Here is a 16,502-nt window from a genome sequence, read left to right on the forward strand (position 1 = left end):
TCAACTTTGCGATAAGCCAATTACTTTGGAGTATAACAGAGAGAGAACTTCTGTGGCCATCAATGACTCCTGCCTGAAGAACTCCAACCAGGCAACCTTTTTAATCTGAGAAAGTAGATGGATTCCCATCTCAACATTGTTCTCTAGCGTGCATTTCATGGTCTTGAAGATGCTTCGTTTGTTAGGTACTGTATATCATTAATTATTATTTGCTGTTTTTACAAGGGATTTGGCTGCCTGAAGATCCTTTTCTTGATGGATTTGCAGCATTCTCATTATAAGAGTGCTCCCAGGTCCTGGGAAAGGCAGGCTCTGTGGAGGTCTGCTCTGCTTATTTCTACAGTATGGCAATCCAGGCTATAATTGCCGTCTTTTCATCATGCAAGCACAACACAATCCTGTAACAGTCAAAATTGGTGAAATATGTTTGTTCTCAGTAAATGTTTATATATCACCACTTTGTCAGTCTCCATGGATTAAATCCATGTGGACCAAACTTGAAATGTATATACAATCCCTTTGATGCCCTTACCTACAAATGCATTTAGTGGTTGTTGAAGACTTTTAATTCAAGACAAGGGAGGGATTATAGTTTGCTCTATACTAAGTTTCACTGTTTTTCCCCCTGTGATAATGAAGTAATACCACTTCTTTCCTGACAGTTTAAGGACAAAACAGGGAATTGTGCTGTCTTGTTTTGGCCCAAACATTTGACATGCTCGATTTGTATCATTATTATGTTTTTATCCCACCTTTTCAGGGGGGTCAACTCAAGGCTGCAAACATACCTATTAATGGTGCTACAGCAGATTTTCTAGCTCAGTATTCCTATTTGGCTGGATTTAGGATCTCCACAATTGACTATATGGTCTTTTCACTGCATGCTTAGTGTTAATAGTCTCAGTATTCAAAATGGTTTACTTGAATTAAGAAAGTTTCATGTGGGCAAGCTATGTTCATGAAAAACAAAGAAGAAATGGTGTTGCTTTTATAGTTATAGTTAATAGCAAGAACAATACTTGGCTACAGTACAATCAATGACCAAATAATATCAATTAGACTTTGTGGACAACCCTTCAATATGATGATCATTCAAGTCCATGCTCCATACACCGATGCAGAAGAGGAGGAGGTTGATGACTTCTGTGATCAGTCTCAATTCGAAATTGACAGAACATGCAAGCAAGATGTGCTGTTTGTGATTGGTGACTGGAATGCCAAAGCTGGAAACATGAAAGAGGAAAACGTAGTTGGATTGTATGGCTTAGGAAACTGAAATGGAGCAGGAGACCAACTTATCAATTTCTGCCAATTTCTTCATAGTCAACGCTGTCTTCAAACAACCAAAACAATGCCTCTATACATGGATATCACCAGATGGAGTATATAGAAACCACGTTGACTATATTATTGCTAAAAGGAGGTGGAGGAGCTCAAATACAGCATCAAAGACATAGCCAGGTGCTGACTGTGGAACAGATTCTGAACTGCTCATGTGCAAGCTCCAAGTTATGCTAAAGAAGAAGAAGAAAGCCAGTCAGTTTCCACAATATGATCTTGAATGTATACCCATCATTTTCAAGAAGAACATCAGGAATCACTTTGAAGTCCTGAACTTCATTGACAGAGAACCAGAAGAATTCTGGAAAGAACTTAAAGAAGTAATTAAGGATGAGTGTAAAAAGAGACTGCCAAAAATGAAGAAAGAGAAGGAAGCAAACTGGATGTCAGAACAAACTGGAAATTGCTAAGAAAATAAGAGGAGCTAAAGCCAAGAAAGAGAAAAATCTCAGAAAGGAATTTAACAAAAGAGTTTCAGAGAGCTGTTAGAAAGGATAGGAAGCAGTATTACAACAACATCTGTAAAGACTTTGAAGATGGAAATGAACATGGAGAAACAAAAGTTTTTCAAAAGATCTCTGAACTCAGGAGGTTCCAATCTCAAATTGGTATGCTAAAGGATGCCAGTGGACAGATTTAAAGGAGATTAATGGAAGGAGAATAACTGAAACACTATACAGTACAGATGTCAACATTCAAGATACCTTAGAAGATATTCCTTGCTTACAAGAACTTCTAGTACTAGAAGATGAAGTTAGATCAACACTCCAGTCATTTCCAAGTCGGAAAGCTACAGTAACTGATGGAATACTGGCTGAAATATGGCAAGTGACAGAACAAAATCAGTCAAGGTTCTAACCAAGCTATGCCAGCAAATCTGAAGAATGACACAGCAGCTAACCGATTGGAAAAGGTCAATCCACATTCCAATATCGAAAAAAGGAGACTTAACCAAGTGTGCAAACTATTGTACAATATCCTTAATTTCACATGCTAGCAAAATAATGCTTAGAATCCTCCAATGCAGATTAGAGCTCTACATGGAAAAAGAGATGCCAGATGTTCAAGCTGGTTTAGAAAAGACCAAGGAACATGAGACATTATTACCAATGCACCCTGGATAATTAAAAAAGCCAAACAATACCAAAAAGTCAGTATGTGCTTCATCAGTTATAGAAAAACCTTTGATTGTGTTAATCATGTCAAGTTGTGGAATGTGCTCAGAAAAATGGGAATGCCAGTACATCTCATTGTCCTCATGAGAAACTTATATTCAGGTCAGGAAGCCACAGTATAGGCAGAACATGGTGAAACAGACTGGCTCCAGGTTGGCAAAGGAGTGCAACAAGGTTGCGTACTCTCCCCTTATTTATTCAACCTATATGTGGAATATATATTAAGGGAAGCTGGATTGGAAGAACATAAGTTTGGTTTTAAAATTGAAGGAAGAAACATCAATAAGTTGCACTATGCTGATAAACACTACCCTGATAGCCAAAAATGCAAAGGATCTGCAAGCCCTAGTAGTAAAAGTCAAAGAGCACAGGGAAGAAATGGGACTAAAATTAAATGTAAAGAAGACCAAATTAATGACAATAGGTAGAACAACCAACCTTAGACTTGACAATGAAGATATCAAAGTGGTGGGTAGCTTCTGCCTTTTAGGACCAACCATCAACAGTAAAGGAACAAGCAGTCTAGAAATACGCCACAGGCTAGCACTCGGCAGAGTAGGGATTAAAGGCCTTGGGAAAGATACTCAATTGCTGTGATGTGTCTGTACCTACAAAGATCAGAATGGTGCAAGCCATGGTATTCCCTGTGAACCCTCTATGGAAGCAAAAGTTGAATTTTAAAGAAGCATTATAGGAAGAATATTAATGCTTTTGAACTTTGGTGTTAGAAAAGACCCCTGAGAATATTGTAGACAGCCAAGAAAACAAACCAATGGATCATTGAACAAATCAACAAGTGCTCACTTGAGGCATAAATGACCAGGCTCGAATTATCCTATTTCAGACACATTATGCAAAGACCCAACTCTCTGGAAAAGGCTCTAATACTGGGAGAGGTCGAAGGAAAGAAGAAGAGGACGACCAGCAGCAAGGTGGATGGACTCAGTTACAGAGGTGATGAGTGCACCATTGGGAGACATGAAAGAACAGGTTAGGGATAGATTGTCTTGGAGAATATCTACATGGTTGCTAGGAGTCAAAAATGACTTGATGGCATATAATCAATGTTCAATTTATCTTGTATTGCATTTTGTTTTATTTATGTTATTTTATTTTTTATCTTTTTGTATCCCATGATTTATGTTAGATAAAGCTGGTCAATGAGCAAAATAAAGTACTTTGACATTGGATATGACTACCAAGAGAAAGGTAGCAAGACTGAATGCAGAAGCTATAGGGGATTCGTTTGCTAAGCATGCCTGGGAGGTTTTGGAGAATTTTGAAAGAAAGGTTATGAGAGGTCACAATGAGCAAAATTTAAGAAGAGCAGTATGGTTTTATGCAGGGGTGTGCAGACCAGATTTTTGTTTTTTTGTCTACTTCTATCTGCTTTGTTATAGGGAACCGAGAGTTGCATATGTCTGGAAAACCATAAAAGTAAGTTGAATGCATAGGAATGGGGTACTTCAGAAGTATGTGCAGTAAATAAAAAATAGTAAGATCAAGGATCGGGGGGTAAATCAATGTGGATTGAATACAAGAGTGAGTGACTGTTAAATGAAGTATGGTGGTCTAGTTTGGTCATATACGGAGAATGAATGGGGATTGAACTGCAGAATAAATACATAAAGAGAATGGTTTGGGAGGGAAGACTGAGACAGTTATGGCTGAGATCTTTGAGATCCTCAAGAGGTCAGAAGTTTAAAGAACAAAAGGTAATATAGGAAAGAATGTATGAATATGGTGAAAGCAGGAATGATTTGCAAGGATAAAAATACATGGAGGGTTATTGTTAATGATGCAGGTATCAGCTAGTTTTAGCTATATATGTTTTTCCTTTTTTATCTCATGTTTCTAAATTTACTTGGGTTACTTTATGCCTTTTTGGCACTTTGCAAAAGGTTGCCTACAGAGAAAGGAAATAGGTGAGTGTGTGTGTGTGTGCGTCCACGCATACGTACGCATTACACAATTACTCCTACTCAGCAGTTATATTGAGGAAGTAATAGCCAACTTTTATCTCAGATTTTCTAATTAAGAGGGCCACAAACTGAGGTGGGACCAAATGAAATGTGGTGCATAGGTTAGTACAGTAGTGGCATTTTTTTTGTTTTTTTATCCTCTTAGAGATTGTGTAATTTCATAGATGAACTCAGTACTATTTTGCAACCTAATTGTCCTGTTACCATACTTGCTAAGGTTATATGTGTGCACCCATTTGCAAACTAATTAAGTTCAGGAAATAAGCCAAGATAACAAATTGGAATTTACCTTACATATATTGGGATAGGGATCAGCAGTACCATATCTTTAATGGCAAATATGCCTACCACCCACTTCATTTATGCTCCCCAGACAATGGGAGTGCAAGCAAAGCCTTAGGGCTCACTCCTCATAATAAGGAAGATAAATCACACAATTTTTGCTGCCACTGCCTGCAAAACCAGTTTGTTCCCAGCTGATTTTCCTGGAGGAGAGGAGGAGCCTCCTGACAGGAAACTTTGGGAAGGAAGAAGGACCCCAGTAAAGTGTGTGTGTGTGTGTGTGCATGTGTGTTTATACTTGGACAAAGAATATGAACATAGGTGCTAACACTGCATTAGGGCACAACATGATGTGTTTGGTTTGCAGGTAATGTTATGTAAACCCTGCCTCATGACTTGTAAATTATGGTTTGTAGCTTAGTATGTTGCAAAAATCCACCCAAGTGTGGTTTATTGAATAAGCAATAGTTAAATTTATTGCAATGTGTCAACACAGTCTGGGTATGGATTTAACTGGGACTGTTTGTAAGTACAGATGCATGGATGAGAGCTTGTGTGGAGCCTGTGGGTGAAGTTCTGAGAAAACATGCTCATAGGTGTTGTACGCTATTATTGATTTTCAACTATTATGCTTAGAAGAGGTTCCAAGAGCCACAAAAGATGTGTTTGGGGGCACCCAAGAGCTTTTGTTTGGTAGCACTAGCTGCTAGCTTCTAAATTCTACTTCACAACAGTAGCTCATGCAGTCATCATTACCTGTTTGATCTACAGGGGCTGCCTTTGAAAACCACTTGGATGTCAGGTTCGGTCAGCACGGGGCTTCAGGGAAGCACGGGGCTTCAGGGAAGCTCGCAGCCAGACCACGCGGAATCCACCGGCGGTAGCTAGCGGGGAAAAGAGGAACTGAAAGCGCCGCTAATTAACGGGCCACCTGCGCCCAGCCAAACAGGAAAACCGCAGCGGAAGCTTTTAACTATAAACTGATAACGGCGCGAGCCAGCAATGAACGGGGCCGCAGGCAGCGAAACAAGATCGCAACGCAGCACAGAACCCGCGGGCTTGCACGTAACGGGGAGGAACCAACCCAGCCGGAGGGGGACTGGCAATCAAGGACAGTGGACCCTGACCGATCCTGCCATCATGAACAATCAAGGGGGATTATTGGGGGCCAATAATCCGCAGCTGCAACGTGATCGCGGGGCGGGAAAAAAGCACGGGAAGGGGGGAATATAACAAGTGATGCAATTGTACCAAGCCAGTCCTGGCTTTGCTTGTGACTACTACGTTACGCATGAGTAAACCTTCTTTGTGAACCACACATGTCACGAGAGTTTCTCTGTCGAACGGGGCAAACCTTACATAAAGCCAGGACTCACCGTTAGCGCTACCCGGTACCACCGAGGAGCGTTTCCTTTTCCAATACAGGCATGACCAGCAACGAGGAATCCGTGGGTCAGCTGGAGCACGAGGAACCCAGGCTCGAGGAGGGACGGTCAGAGCCACCCGGGAGCGACGGGACAGCGGCCAGGACCGGGCGCCCTCCAGCCGAGCGGTGGTCGATGGGCGTGAACCAAGGGCCAGACGGTTCAGGCGTCACGATGACCCGAGGTTCAGGGTCCCGGAACCGCGAGTGGGACAAGAAGTTCGCCCGACTAGAGGAGAGAGTCGAGCGGCGCCTAGACGCCATGGAGGCGATGCTCCAGACCCTGCTACAGAGAGTGGGACCACCGGCGGTGAGCGAGGGGGCGAGCAACAGGGGTGGCGGTCCGGCACCTCAGCCGGCACCGCCCACGATGCCCCGGTCGGTGGACCGACGGGCGGCAGACGCCCTGAGACTTCGAGGTATCACTGGGAAGTTCTCAGGGGACCCTGAACAGCTGCCGCACTTTTTGACGCACGTTAGGGGGTTCATGCAGAGGGGTGGTCACCTATTCGCTAGGGACGAGGATAGAGTATCCTACGTGGCCGAGCTGCTAGATGGTCAAGCAGCTAGCTGGGTGATCGGACTATACGATGCCAACGCGGCGGAACTACGGAGTTTCCCGGACTTCCTGCAGGCGCTCCGGGACAGATTCGAGGACACATTGAGCGCCAAGCGGGCGGAGGACGACATCCTGCAGTTCAGGCAGCGGGGCAAGTCGGTATCAGAGTACGCCCTGGAGTTCCGGAGGTTGGCAGAGAAGCTCACGGACTGGCCGGAGTCCCTGAGGGTGAAGTATTTTAAGAGGGGGCTCAATCCAGAGATCCTGGAGCGGGCACTGGGGCGGGACGACCCGTCCACAGTGAAAGATTGGATCTGGCTGGCCGGAACGGCGGAATCGGCATGGCGGCAGATCCAACAGAGCGCGAGGCGACGGGACCAGACGAGGGACCAGCCGAGGGAGAGAACCACCGAGGAAAGGCGGAGCAGTCGGCGGCAGTCCACCGGGGTGCAAGAGGCGACCAGAGCCCCGAACCTGTGCTTCCGGTGCGGAGGCAGAGGCCACCGAGCGGTGCAGTGCCCGACGGAGCGGGAAGGAGCCTCACCACGGCCTGAAGTCAAGCCCCCGCGTGCAACCGGGAAAAGGGCCGGCGACCGACCGCGGAAGGGGGCAGTGGCGGCGGTGACCGAGAAAGGACGCGGGGGGTGGTCGACCCCGGAGACGGCGTCCTCCGGAGAGGACTCAGAGCCAGCGGGAAACGAGGCGCGCTCGCACTGAACGGCGTCCCAGTGCGAGCAGGGGAGTCGAGGCGCGCGGACCCAATAGGAGATGAGGACTGCCCTCCGTTCCGGGTGAGAATACACATCCGGGGGGTGAGATCCGGAGGGGAGGCACAGCTGCGGGCGCTACTGGATTCAGGCTGCACCCACTGCTTGATGCACCCAGCGGTGGTCTCGGGGCTCGGACTACAGCTGAGGCGCCTCCGGGAGCCCATTGCATTCAGCCAGCTAGACGGCACGCTGGCGGGGGGGGGCCAGCTCAGGATTACACCGAGCCGGTCCAGATGACGATCGGGAGTCACCGGGAAGAACTGAGATTTGTGGTGGTCCCGGTGGCCGACTACGCGGTGGTACTCGGCTTGGCGTGGCTGCGGCGACGGAACCCATGGGTCGACTGGACGGCGGAGGCAGTGCGGTTCGGGGTCGACAGACCGGTGAAGTGCGAGAGCAGAGGGGACCGAGCCGTGGAGACGGGTGCGGCCGTAACCACAGACGCGCAAGTGGAGGGTCCGGGACACCGGGAGACGGGGCGAGAGCAGACGGAGCCTGAGACCCGGCCGGCAACAGCAGCAGCAGCAGCGCCGGGACCCCGGAGACCCGCAACGATCCCGAGGCATGGGGAGGCAGCGGCGACTGGCGAGACAACCGCAAAGAGAGAGGCCGGGCCCGGGGAACCCACGACGGGCGGCGGAATCCCGAGGCAGTATCGAGACCTGGCGGCAGCGTTCGGGGAGAAGGAGTCCGACCAGCTCCCACCACACCGGCCCAGTGATTGCGCCATCGAGTTAGAGCCAGGGGCGACCCTGCCTAAGCCGAAAATGTACTCCCTGTCAAGGAGAGAGATGGGGGCTCTGCGGGAGTTCATAGACAAGAACCTAGCGCGGGGATTCATCCAACCCGCGAAGTCACCATTAGCGGCCCCGGTACTATTCCGGGAGAAGGATGGCTCGCTCCGAATGTGCATGGACTACCGGGGGCTGAACGCAATCAGCACGGAGTACAAATACCCCCTCCCCCTGATGAAGGACTTGATGTCGCATCTGTCTTAAGGGGAGGGTGTTCACAAAACTGGACTTGCGCGAAGCTTACTTCAGAGTCAGGATCCACGCAAAAGATGAGTGGAAGACGGCGTTCAACACGCCGCTTGGAAGCTACCAGTTTTCCGTGATGCCGTTCCGATTAAAAGGGGCCCCGGGGGTATTTATGCAGCTAATAAATGAGGTGCTGCACGACCTACTCTACCGGGGCGTCCTGGTCTACCTGGACGACATCCTCATCTACACCGAAACCCTGGCGGAGCATGTGAGCCTGGTGCGCACGGTGCTCCAGAGACTGCTGAAGGCACAGCTGTACGGGAAGCTATCGAAATGCGAGTTCCATCGAGAGCAACTAGACTACCTCGGCTACCGAATATCCAGCCGGGGAATTGAGATGGACCCGGCGAAAGTAAAGGATGTCCTGGGCTGGGAAGCGCCGCGAACCCGGAGGCAACTCCAAAGCTTCCTAGAGTTTGCGAACTTCTATAGACAGTTTATCCCGAACTTCGCCCAAATCGCCCTTCCCCTAACTGACCTGCTAAAGACCAAGGGCACTGGGAAACCCCCCAAGCCCAGCATGGCACTTGCGTGGACTGCAGAATGCCAGGGGGCGTTTGAGGAGCTAAAACGGCGGTTCACAGCGGAGCCAATCCTGCGCCATCCCAACCCAGATCGGCGGTTTATAATCCAAGTAGATGCGTCAGACGTGGCAACGGGGGCAGTCCTGCTCCAGCCCAGCCCGGAGGGGGCCATCCACCCATGCGCCTACGCCTCCCGCAAATTCACCGAGACGGAGAGGAGGTGGATGGTGTGGGAGAAAGAGGCGTACGCAGTCAAGTGGGCACTGGCCACGTGGAGGCATCTACTGGAGGGGGCAGCTGAACCGTTCGAGGTGTGGACGGACCATAAGAACCTCGAGGCCCTGAAGACCCCGCGTAAGCTATCCCCCAAACAGGCGCGGTGGTCCCAATACTTTGGGAGGTTCAGGTTCACACTAAAACACATCCCCGGGAAGCGCAACTTCCTAGCAGATGGACTGTCTCGCATGCCCCAGCACGCCAGCCTACGGGAGGAGATCGTGGACTCCATCATCCCTGCCAGCAGACTGGCTGCAAAGGTGGTGACCTGAAGCCAGACCAAGGGGGAGCGACGGGACGCAGCGCCTGAAGTAAGGCAAGGGTTCGCGGAGGCGGCGGAGCGGGACGCTTGGCTCAAGCAGAACCGAGAGGCGCTAACCAGCCAAGAGGGGTTGTGGTGGCACGAAGGAAAGCTGTACGTGCCCGAGGGTTGCCGACGGGAGGTCATGGAAAGAGCCCACGACAGCCGGAGCGTGGGGCATTACGGCTTCGTAAAGACGCTCCACTTAATCCGGCGGCAGTTTTGGTGGCCCACGCTCCGTAAGGACGTGGAGGCGTACTCGGGGGTTACCCGGTGTGCGCGACGGCGAAAGGGGCCAAAGGGAAACCTAGAGGGCTACTCCAGTCGGTAGCGGAACCCGACAGCCCATGGCAAGAGGTCGCCATGGACTTCATAGTAGAGCTCCCGGAGAGTAAGGGGAAGACCACCATTTGGGTGGTTACGGACTTATTCTCTAAACAAGCGCACTTTGTAGCGTGCCGGCGAGTCCCCACGGCAGAGGGGTTGGCGAGACTGTTCGTGCAACATGTTTACCGGCTCCACGGCGCGCCCCGACGGGTCATCAGCGATCGGGGCGGCAACTTCATCGCGCGGTTCTGGAGGGAGTTCCTGAAGCGGGTGGGGACGAAACAAGCCCTTTCTTCCGCGGCGCATCCGCAGACGGACGGAGCAACGGAACGCCTGAACGGGGGGCTCGAACAGTACCTGCGCTGCTACGTGGGGCACCAACAGGACGATTGGGCGGAGCTACTACCATTCGCGGAAGTGGCATACAACAACGCCGTCCACAAGAGTACCGGGTTCTCTCCGTTCAAAGTAGCCACTGGGAGAGACTTCGTCCCCATGCCGGAGTTGCCTCAGCCGGAATCCCAGATCAACTCCCTGGACGCCTGGTTCGCCCAAATCGACGCGACCTGGCGAGCGGCGCACGCGGCATTGCAAAGAGCCAAAGCCGACTACAAGAAACACGCGGACCGCAAGAGGCTCCCCGAGGAGCAGTGGAAAGTGGGGGACCAGGTGTATCTGTCAACCAAAAACCTAAAGACGCACCAGGCATCGAAAAAACTCAGCCCGAGGTTTGTGGGGCCGTTCCCCATTGCAGAGGTCATCAATCCAGTAACCGTCAGGCTGACGCTCCCGAAAAGCCTCGGGAAGATCCACCCGGTGTTCCATTGCAGCCTGCTAAAGCTGCACCAGCCGGGGAACGCCTGGCACAAGACAGAGGGAGTGCCACCACCTATCATGGTCGGGGGGGAGCAGCATTTCGAGATCAACCAGATACTGGACGCCCGGAGGCACAAGAGGCAGACCCAGCTCCTAGTGCAATGGAAACATTTTCCCAAGTCCCACAGCGAATGGGTGAGTAAAACCCACATAAGGGCACCAGACTTAGTGCGGGACTTTTACAAAAAATACCCCGGGAAGCCGAAATAGAGCCGGGGGGGGGAATTGTCTTCAGGGGGGCGGTATGTCAGGTTCGGTCAGCACGGGGCTTCAGGGAAGCACGGGGCTTCAGGGAAGCACGGGGCTTCAGGGAAGCTCGCAGCCAGACCACGCGGAATCCACCGGCGGTAGCTAGCGGGGAAAAGAGGAACTGAAAGCGCCGCTAATTAACGGGCCACCTGCGCCCAGCCAAACAGGAAAACCGCAGCGGAAGCTTTTAACTATAAACTGATAACGGCGCGAGCCAGCAATGAACGGGGCCGCAGGCAGCGAAACAAGATCGCAACGCAGCACAGAACCCGCGGGCTTGCACGTAACGGGGAGGAACCAACCCAGCCGGAGGGGGACTGGCAATCAAGGACAGTGGACCCTGACCGATCCTGCCATCATGAACAATCAAGGGGGATTATTGGGGGCCAATAATCCGCAGCTGCAACGTGATCGCGGGGCGGGAAAAAAGCACGGGAAGGGGGGAATATAACAAGTGATGCAATTGTACCAAGCCAGTCCTGGCTTTGCTTGTGACTACTACGTTACGCATGAGTAAACCTTCTTTGTGAACCACACGTGTCACGAGAGTTTCTCTGTCGAACGGGGCAAACCTTACATTGGAAACTATTCTTGGTGTAGAATGCAATAACCCGCTTACTGGGGGGTGTAAGGCGTGAGGAGCACCTAACACCTGTGCTGTGAGCTGGAATAGATTGCCATTATGTTTCCAGATGTAATTCCAACTGCTGGTTTTGAACTATCGAGCCCTACATAGCTTGGCCCCAGGGCAGGACCGCCCTCTCCAACCAGAATCAATCTACCTGGTATGTTCAGGTAGGGAGGAACTTGGTTGTCCCTAATTTCTGTGAAGTGAGGGGGCTGAGGCCCAGAAGTGCTGTTTTTCTGTTACGGCCTTGGTTCTATGGCATGGCCTCCCCTCAGAAATTAGATTGGCTCCTCTATAATAGGGTTCCAGAAGACAGTCAAAACAGAGTTCTTCTTAACATGTATTGTTGCTGTTATTGTTGTTGTTACTGGTTTAGATATATTTCTGGTCTATGATAAAGCCTTGGTCAATTTATAATTGTCCATTTATCATGATTATTGACAGTATTTAGTACGTCTGTTTATTTTAAATTCAGCCATAGACATTTTATTTTTGATATTGTTACTGAGAAATTTTTGGGTTGTTGTAAGCTATCACAAGTCTTTGACAGATTCAGTGGTATATAAATATAATACATAATAAATAATTACATCCTCCATTTTTAGATTATTTGAAAGTTTCAATTTCAGTGATTTTCTGATTCACTTGGTGGTATCCTTTCACTTTCCAGGAACTTATGTTGAAGAACATTGTTCAGGGCCAGATAAGGCAACTAAATGCTCCAAATGTCCTGAAGGTGCTTTTATGTCTCAACAGAATTATTTACAAAAGTGTTTTGGATGCCAAAGATGTCGTTCAAGTAAGTTTAATTTTGTATGTGGTTAAATTAAAAGTGAGCACTAGTGAACAAAGCAAGCATTAGAACTTTGTATATTTATTTGTGTGTATATAGCTGTTGGTGCCAGATGTGCCTATATGTTTATTTTTATTATTAATATGTTATTCATTAGGTTTATTGTGTTTTATTATAATAGCTACATTGGTTATGTTATTGTTGATACATTGCTTAGAGTCCCTGCAATTAAAGCAAATTATAAATTGCACCCATAAATCAGGGAGGGAGGGAGAGAGAGAGAGAAAGAAAGAGTGAGTGGGTGGGTGGATGGGTGGTAGGGAAGCATGTTTACAATGCCAGTCTGCCAAGAATGCTGTGAGTGTGGACTCCTTGGTACAAATTTTTGGAGTTTTATATCCTGCTTTTTGTAAATTCAAATCAGTTCTTATATAACTTATATTTTAAATGATGTGAAATATAAGCACTAGAACTGTTTTCCAAATTAAGAATTGCATGTAGAAGTTCGGTTTAATGTTCAGGTTGTTCTGCTATTACATGTAGCAGTATGATCTCAATAGAAATACTCAGCTTTTCCTGACTCTTTCCAGGCTTTCAGCAGATAACACAGTCCAACTGTACCCATCGGCAAAACACTGTTTGTGGTTGTGGCGATAATCAGTATAAGACTACCAGAAATCCTGAATTCTTATGCAAGAATTGCAGTGACTGTCAAAATGGAAAAATCAGACAACGCTGTAAGTGTGATCTAGAAAAATCAATATGATAACAGTTTAAATCTGACTCCATCTTCATTCATTTATCCTCTACAATAATATAGTATGTTTGTGTTCAGTGCAATCTATTTGCTTGTTGGCAAAGTTGGTCGTCTTCCATTCACTTCCTCTTATTTTTATCTGGTTTTTAAATCTGCGTTCCACCTTTTACCACTTAACATGCACAGTATGGTACCAGAAACTGAATTAAAAAGAACATTCACTAGAGAATATGATATAGAAAAAAGATAATTTCAAACTATTGTATAATTAATAGGGAATGAGCAGTAGAATTATGCAGTGCTCCAGAAACAGACTTCAGAGTCTATGGGGGTTCTCATGTAGCATCTGCCTGCAACTCCTTAAACCAAAGGGATCTTTTTCTGGGATTATACTGCAGCTGTGAAATTCTGGGAGAAGATGCAGCTGATTTAAAGAGTTGGAGAGCTCAAATCTTGAGGACCCCTTAATTTTTTTGGTAACAGTACTACCATTGTCATCTTTGGGGATGTTTTTTGACTTTGCAGTGCTGGAATTGTTTGGTAGTCTCCCATCCAAGTACTAACCAGCCTTGATATTAATTAATTTTCAAGCCCAAGCTATGAAAGACAAATGCTATGGCTTGCTGCAGACAATAGCTGTTACTTTTTTCTTTGTTATTTTGAATATATATGAGGAAGATCCCCCTCCCCTTTTTGTAATTTTTGGTATTAACTCAGCTCATTCTAAATTTCAGCATTCTTAATATTATCTAATTCCAGGCCTTCTGTGCTTTATCTGACAATGCCAATCTCCTATCATAGCTAATCCTTTCCACTGGTATTGGCCCCATCCCATGTTTCATTTTCTTCTGAGGTATTTTTGCAACTTCCCAATCTAGCCTGCACCCTTGTATTTCTCATGCAAGTACTAATCAGAGCTGACTGCTTAATTTTTTGGGATCAGGTTGACTATTTATCTGGGCTTTAAAAACGCCCCAGCTTATTATCACCTAATAATCATTATTTGCTTCTCCTGCTATTTTCTAGGCACCACATATAGTGATACAATATGCGAATGTCACTTTGGATTTTTTCTTCAGGCAGATCAGAACAAGTGTGTTCCCTGCAGCAGGTGGGGAAATGTTGTTATCTATCCTGTAATTCAAGTGTGAATAACTTCTAGGCTACATGTAACTGTAGGCCTTTTCTCTGCTCCCAGCTGATGCATCCTCCTGTTTCCATGATGATTTGCGGTGGAAATTGCTCGGGTCTGGACATATCAATGAGCTCCCTGGCTGTTCTCTGCCCTAATCCTTTGTACAGTGGGATTGGTGTTTCATCATGTACTTCTCAGTTGTCCCAGAGTAGCGGTGCTGAAAACAGTTGAGGAGCTTCATGAGTTACATGCTTCTCCTCCGCTTTTAATGCTAGCATGCTGTGAAGTTGGAAAGATGCACATTATGGAATTGTTGAGATCCAGTCTTGCATTGCCCTCCTCTGTGCTGCCTTGCTGATTAGCACTGAGATTTCAGTTTACTAGGATGGCTGTAATTTAAACTTTCCAGTCCCAGGGTCGGGGGGAAAAAGCAAGCAAGAGTGTAAGAAAAGATAGTATATATATTTATGCATGTAAACAAATGTGTATTTTTGTGTGAGAAAGGTGATAGGGGAGCCTGAAGTCTAGGCTCCCATTGCCTTTGCCCATTGCCATACACAGGTCCATCCTTCCTGCAAAAAGGGGGGTTACATTCCTGTAGCACTATCACTTGCAGCTAAGGTATCTTTATTATGGGTCAAACTACACATAATGAAGGAAATGTGGGCGCCTAATGCTGTGTCTTAGGACAGTGTTCCTCAACCTCAGCGACTTTAAGACGTGTAGACCAACTCCCAGAATTCCCCAGCTGGCTGGGGAATTCTGGGAGTTGAAGTCCACACGTCTTAAAGTCGCTGAGGTTGAGGAACACTGTCTTAGGAAATAGAAATGCAAATCTGAGGAGTAACACTTGGCAATTGGGACTAGCAACCCTGAATGGAATTCTTAGCTTCTGCTCACAATTCTCCTCACAAATGACTCCTTATTCCTAATTATTTCAATCTTTTTTTCCTCTGACATTTTTGCAATGAGACTCAAGCCCAAATCTGGGGGGCCCGGAGAAAGGTTAATTCTCTTCTGCTCTTGCTTTTAGGAACAGGTGTTTGCCAAGATTATGTACATTTCCACTTCCTTTTGACATATTTTAAGGGCCAGTTAAATTACTCAAATTAAGCTATTCAATTCCCCATGTTTTCTAATTCTGAGTATAGATTCAAAGGGCAGTAAAATAAAAAAATGCCAATGAATGTTATTAGTATATACAGTTGTTTCTGTTTTCATCTTCTAGATGCAATAAGGAAGATTGCAAGGAACTATGTGAGGCAGTCAAGCCAATTATAAGCCCACCAAATTCCACAGGTGAGATCTGAAGTCAATCATGTAATATTTTATCTTGATCTCCACCATTTCCTTCATATCACATTTTCATCTTTGCTCTAACATTCTCTTTTTTTCCATTACATTTATTCTCAAATCTTTTCAAGCCAATCACATCCAACATGTTCTTTTTTTATTATTATTATTCAGAGCTTGTATTCGTCCTCAGTTTCCTGATTGCCATCCTTGGATTTGGTTTCGTATTACTGTTAGCATGCGTATTCATCAAGAAATATTTCCCAGAAAGACAGTACTTCTCCTCCTGTAGTGAGTATCATTCATTGCCTGTTAATAGAATAAAGGAAAGTGACCGATTTCATCAGATGAATCACAGACTTAAAACAGTGGATGAGAATTGGACACAATGACAGGCATTGTGTACATAACTGTACCTACTGCTCGTTTTCATATTTGTCTCATTAGTTTAAGATTGCAGAGACTCGGGATTCTGAAGAGAAATTGCAGTGTTTTAGTGTCACCAAGTACGTTTCTGTTGAACTTTGACAGGTTCATGTTTCTGTTGAACTTTGACAGGTGATTCAGGCTCCAGAGAGGCAAATAAGCATACAGCTCCCTGGCCTGATCCTTGTGGTATTGTTGAGTATCTGCAAGGAATTGAAGGTTTAATTATGAGTGCAGTGGCTATCTCAGAGAGTATGAGTTGCCGCCATATAGATTGTTATGGGTGCTTATGAAAGTAAGAATCCATATTTATTTATGCATTGAATGTATATGCCACCTCAG

General features: G+C 46.8%; 1 protein-coding gene across 1 annotated transcript in view; it reads left to right on the forward strand.

The window, feature by feature from the left end:
• Positions 1-16,502, forward strand: part of LOC103049228 (tumor necrosis factor receptor superfamily member 1A-like) — a 40,266-nt gene that overhangs the window by 11,847 nt on the left and 11,917 nt on the right. The window contains exons 3-7 of the mRNA XM_088147510.1: positions 12,427-12,555; positions 13,140-13,286; positions 14,333-14,417; positions 15,670-15,740; positions 15,909-16,025. Coding sequence (XP_088003636.1) covers positions 12,427-12,555; positions 13,140-13,286; positions 14,333-14,417; positions 15,670-15,740; positions 15,909-16,025 — 549 coding nt within the window. The remainder of the gene's footprint in view (positions 1-12,426; positions 12,556-13,139; positions 13,287-14,332; positions 14,418-15,669; positions 15,741-15,908; positions 16,026-16,502) is intronic.

The sequence above is a fragment of the Python bivittatus genome, unplaced genomic scaffold (genome assembly GCF_059951505.1).
Source record: "Python bivittatus isolate LINGU-HERP-01145 unplaced genomic scaffold, Pbiv_v1 ctg000520_np1212, whole genome shotgun sequence".
Taxonomy (NCBI): Eukaryota; Metazoa; Chordata; class Lepidosauria; order Squamata; family Pythonidae; genus Python; species Python bivittatus.